We start from the raw sequence: 5,030 nt of genomic DNA, 5'->3' as shown, positions 1-5,030 counted from the left end.
CAAAATATGTGTGTTCAGAATATGGGGAAAAATACAATAAAAATCGGAGAAAATCTAAAGAAACCTTTTTTGAGCGAATTCAGATGTCTGTTTTTTTTCACATGGTTTTCATAGATAGAACACGTACCCATTATAGTCTCAGGGGCTGTTCACATGTCCGTGTTTTTTGTGGATCATGTATCGGCAAAAAAATTATGGAGACACAGATCAAATTCACCCATAAAAATCTATGGGTCTTTAAAAATCACAGACTGTGTTTGATAGGAGAAGCGTGAGAAATCGCCATCAGGTTTTTTTTGTTCAGAGAGAAAGTGATGAAACTTTGACACACGGATCAAACACTGATGAAACTCGGATCTAATAGTGACTTTTTGTGCAAGAGAAAAATCACTGGCGTCTGAATGAGCCCCGAGCGTTTCCGAAATATTCAGTTCCAGACTAAATGGATAAATACGGATGGGGACAATGATCCGGTGAACCTGCGGATCTACCACGGGGACATTTCGTCCAGGCACAGTCGTAGATCAATGGAGTGAGGTCACTCGGCTTTCTCTACGGGGTATAAGAGCTAATTGCTGGTTCCATAGAAGACAGATCCATAGACGTCAATGAGGGCTGCATCTACCGTCTATGGGAAGCTGTGAGGAGACATCAATTATTTCCTCTGAACAGAATACTAATCTTCTCATTTAGTAGGGTTTGGGGATTAGCACCTGGAATTGATGGTGTCACAGGATGGAGAATGAGGGGTGTAGTAGTGAGGAGGGGGCACATTCCACCAGCAGGACCCTTTATGGGAATCTTCCATGCACACACTGCTGTCTAGAGAAAGCTGGCTAGATAAGGCTGCAGATAGCAGGTCACAGGGTAGGGGGTATAAATGGGAGAGGGGTTTGGTACAAGCTCCAGATCACTGGGGGAATAGAGAGAGGGAGACACCAGCAGCTGCAGGGACATCAGTATATAGCAGCCAGCACCAGCTCATTTTATCACCTGCTCACCATGGAGAGGAAGCTGTATGCCTTCTGCACCCTGCTCTGTGCCACCCTGCAGCTGCTCTCCACCACTGCTCACCCCATAGCCGACCCAGACACTGACCGAGACCTGGACTCCTTCAAGGTAAGCCTTAGATTGCAAGCTCCTGGGTGCCAGCTGCTCTATGCAGAGAAACTAATATTGCTGGGAGTTGTAGTCCTACACTTTATAGCTTAAGGGTAATGATTGGGTGTTAGGAACAGGTTATTGTGTCTGGAAACTATAGATGTAATGCATGACATGCTGTGACTTTTAGTTCTACACCATTTATAGAAGCTAAAAATCTTTATGGAGGATGCAGGACATGGAGCAGATTAGACATATAATCAAAGATTTCTAGGAGTAAAGCATATTGAGAGTAGTAGTTCTGATCATGCTAAAGCAAGGGAAGCAATGCATGGCATAGTTGTAAGGGCAGGACATGCTGAGAATGATAGTTCTACAACCACGGCTTATATATGGGGCAATGGAAATAGATGGATAAAGCATGGCATCATTGTAAGGATGGGGCATGCTGAGAGTAGTAGTTTTGATCACACATATATGGGAAACAAGTAATGCATGGCATCGTTGTAAGAATGGGACATGCTGAGAGTAGTAGTTCCAATCATACTTATACATGGGAAAACAAATAGTGCATGGCATATTTATAATCATAGGACATGCTGTGAGTAGTAGTCCTACAATCACTGCTTATACATGGGATGATAGAAAAAGTGCATGACATATTTGTAATCATAGTGCATGCTGTGAGTAGTAGTCCTACAATCAATGCTTAGACATGGAATGATAGGAACAATGGATGGCATATTTGTAATCATAGTGCATGCTGTTAGTAGTAGTAGTTAGTAGTAGTCCTACAATCACGGGTAGAGTATGCTGAGAGTGGTAGTTCTAAAAACACTGTAAATGGGGTAATGGAAATAGATCGATAGAGTATGGTATAACTGTAAGGGAGGGAAATGCTGAGAGTAGTAGCCCTAAAACCACTTCTTATGCACAAGGTAACGTAACCAGATGGATAGAACATGAATAGATCATGAGAGTTGTAGTGAACAGCATATAAAGGATGCGCAGCCCAATGGTGAACATTTGCTGATTTTTGTAGTTCTACAAGATATGGGCAAGAGCATTGCATATATGTATACAGCTTTCAATCATTGGGGTTGCTGGGCACTGTAGTCCCAGGCTATGAGCTCTATTTGTATGAATTGTAATATGATAGTATGGGAAGATGCATTATACAAATACAGCCTTTATGTGATCTATGGGTGGACCGCGACCCTACAGAACATGATATATTCTATATTTCCATACACAGGACGTCCTGGAGAGATTAGAGGAGAAGCTGTCAGCCATTGAAGATTTACAACAATCAAATCCCAGCGTCCTGGAGACCAGATTGGACGATCGCACTCAAGCGATGACCCCAGAAGAGGCTGGAGCCCACTTACCCGAGTCCAGGGGGGCTAACCCCGGAAAGACCATCTCCATCAACGACTCCTTCCTCAAAGGGCTGAGATCGCTGCAGAGCCCCAAGATGATGAGGGGTTCAGGCTGCTTCGGGAGAAGGATTGACAGAATCGACTCCTTCAGTGGACTGGGCTGTAACGGTAAGAGGAGATTTATATTATTGTTCTGTAGTCACTAGGGGAACTACAAGTCCCAGTCTGAGGATGCTGGGAGTCCTGTTCCAGTCATTGCACAGATCTATATGACTGGACTTGCTACATAGGATCCTGCGTGTTTTGTGTTCTGGTTGGTTCCCAATGCAAACTACAACTCCCAACATATCCCAATAGGGCATGATAGGAATTCTAGTTCCACACCTGTTACATTATATAGACAACTATCAAGAATAATCATTATAAGGATATATGTCATGTAGATACAAAGGCAGCAGAGCTGAACTCAGTGTAACGCACTCAATAAGGCAGCAGGTTCACCTGCAGTCCTATGTAAAATGACATGACGATGTCACCATGAGTTGAGCCACATGGCAAACACAGCTCTGCTACGTCTGTACATGGTTTAATAATGGCGCCATATGTATTATATAAAAAAGATGTAATTCAGGAGAAAATAGCGGCCATGTCATCGGTATCTGTCAAGTCCTTCTTCAAATTCCTTTGTAGATACAAATGACATAATGATTTTCCGCCATTTTATTTTAAGTAGCTTCCACCATACACACTAATATACCGTATGTATATATATATATATATATATATATATATATATATATACATATATATATATATGTATGTATCTCCACCATCAGTAGGCCTCATAACCTGATTAACCTTGTTGCCCATAGCAACCAGTCACTGACCAGCTTACATTCCACACTCGGCTTGGTTGCTATGTTATCGTCAATGGGAGCCATGTTTATCACTAAGGAAATTTTAACCCCAAACCCCTAAATGTATTGTATATGGATGCACAATCACCTCCCCAAGTATTGGTGGCTGATATTTTGCCAGATAGAGCATTATTAATGATGGGGTGTACAGACAAAATGGCTGCCGCCACGTGGGCCTTGTTTCCCATAGCAACCAATACAGCTTAGAACATGAAAGCTGAGGTCAGATTGGTTGCCAAGACCCCTTCATACATGGGGGGGGTCTTCCGTAGTGATGGTTTCTTCTTCCTGTGATTTTTCCCAGCTTTCACGACACTTTCGTTTGACAATTCTTCTTTTCTTCCCGTAGGATCCAGAAGGTTTTGATACAATGAGGCTGTGGGAGAATCTTGCGCTGCTTGAGGCCGCTCCCAAGACGATTCACCGGAACATTACTTTTCTATTTCCGAGGATCCCGCTCATATTTATTTATTTATATGTATTTATTTCATGTTTTATAATTGTAATTTCTAACACTTCATAGATCATAATAAATATATGACACTTTCCTTCCGTCTACGATGTCCGTGAATTATACAAAATAAAGTTGGATATTTTGGAAGAGGTTATACTAAGGCGGCCATTATTTTATTATATTACCATTGACAGGGGCATAACTATAATGGGAAGGAAGGGGGAAACTGCAGTCACATCGGGCCCCGCAGCTTCAGGGGTCCCAAAAAGACCTTAGTATTAGAAATGATCCATCATGCTTCAGGGCCTGGTTAGAAATTTTGCTTTGAGGTCTAGAAGATTAAAGTTACCCCTCTATCTGCTGTACATGACATATAGAGGGCAATAAGGGCCCATGCACAGGGGTAATTGATAGGTCACATTGTACATCTCCATAAAATGGCATCAGTACTCTGCGTCGGGGCACTACCATACTCTCAAATCAATGCTTAGACATGGAATGATAGGAACAATGGATGGCATATTTGTAATCACAGTGCATGCTGTTAGTAGTAATAGTTAGTAGTAGTCCTACAATCACAGGTAGAGTATGCTGCTCGTGGTTTGGGCAGCATCCGAGGATGCACGTTCAGCTGAAATGTATTGCAGCACAGAGATCCGCTGGGTCCCTGCACCACAATACACGCCACCAGCCAATCAGAGGCCGGCAGTTGATGTCGGCTGGCAGCGCATGGCAGTGATGTCATATGTCACCCATAGCAGGCACACTGATGTCAGCTGGTGGCCTCTGTGCCTGTTACAGATGAAGAAACCACGAGACGTGGGAGCGGGTGAAAGTGAGCAGAATGGACTTTTTCATGCATTAGGGAACAGCAGCATAACGGAACAAGGATGGGGGACATATATACCAGGATAGGGGAAATATATACCAGGATGGGGGATATATATACCAGGATGGGGGACATATATACCAGGATGGGGGACATACACCACCGTTCAAAAGTTTGGGGTCACCCAGACAATTTTGTGTTTTCCATGAAAACTCATACTTTTATTTATCAAATGAGTTGCAAAATGAATAGAAAATATCGTCCAGACATTGACAAGGTTAGAAATAATGACTTTTATTTGAAAGAATAATTTTCTCCTTCAAACTTTGCTTTGGTCACAGAATGCTCCC

General features: G+C 42.6%; 1 protein-coding gene across 1 annotated transcript; it reads left to right on the top strand.

Moving 5' to 3' along the window:
* Nucleotides 1-558: 558 nt before the first annotated feature.
* LOC141171796 (natriuretic peptides A-like) lies at nucleotides 559-3,945 on the top strand. The gene is made up of 3 exons (XM_073655434.1): nucleotides 559-1,119; nucleotides 2,357-2,648; nucleotides 3,747-3,945. The coding sequence occupies exons 1-3, from the start codon at nucleotides 1,003-1,005 to the stop codon at nucleotides 3,761-3,763; spliced, it is 426 nt and encodes a 141-aa protein (XP_073511535.1). The 5' UTR covers nucleotides 559-1,002; the 3' UTR covers nucleotides 3,764-3,945.
* The last annotated feature ends 1,085 nt before the right edge of the window (nucleotides 3,946-5,030 follow it).

This window comes from Phyllobates terribilis, unplaced genomic scaffold (genome assembly GCF_046119375.1).
Source record: "Phyllobates terribilis strain yellow unplaced genomic scaffold, ASM4611937v1 Scaffold_12__6_contigs__length_324123572, whole genome shotgun sequence".
Classification (NCBI taxonomy): domain Eukaryota; kingdom Metazoa; phylum Chordata; class Amphibia; order Anura; family Dendrobatidae; genus Phyllobates; species Phyllobates terribilis.
The sequence above is the reverse complement of the archived record's forward strand: the minus strand, read 5'-3'. Positions and strand labels throughout refer to the sequence as shown.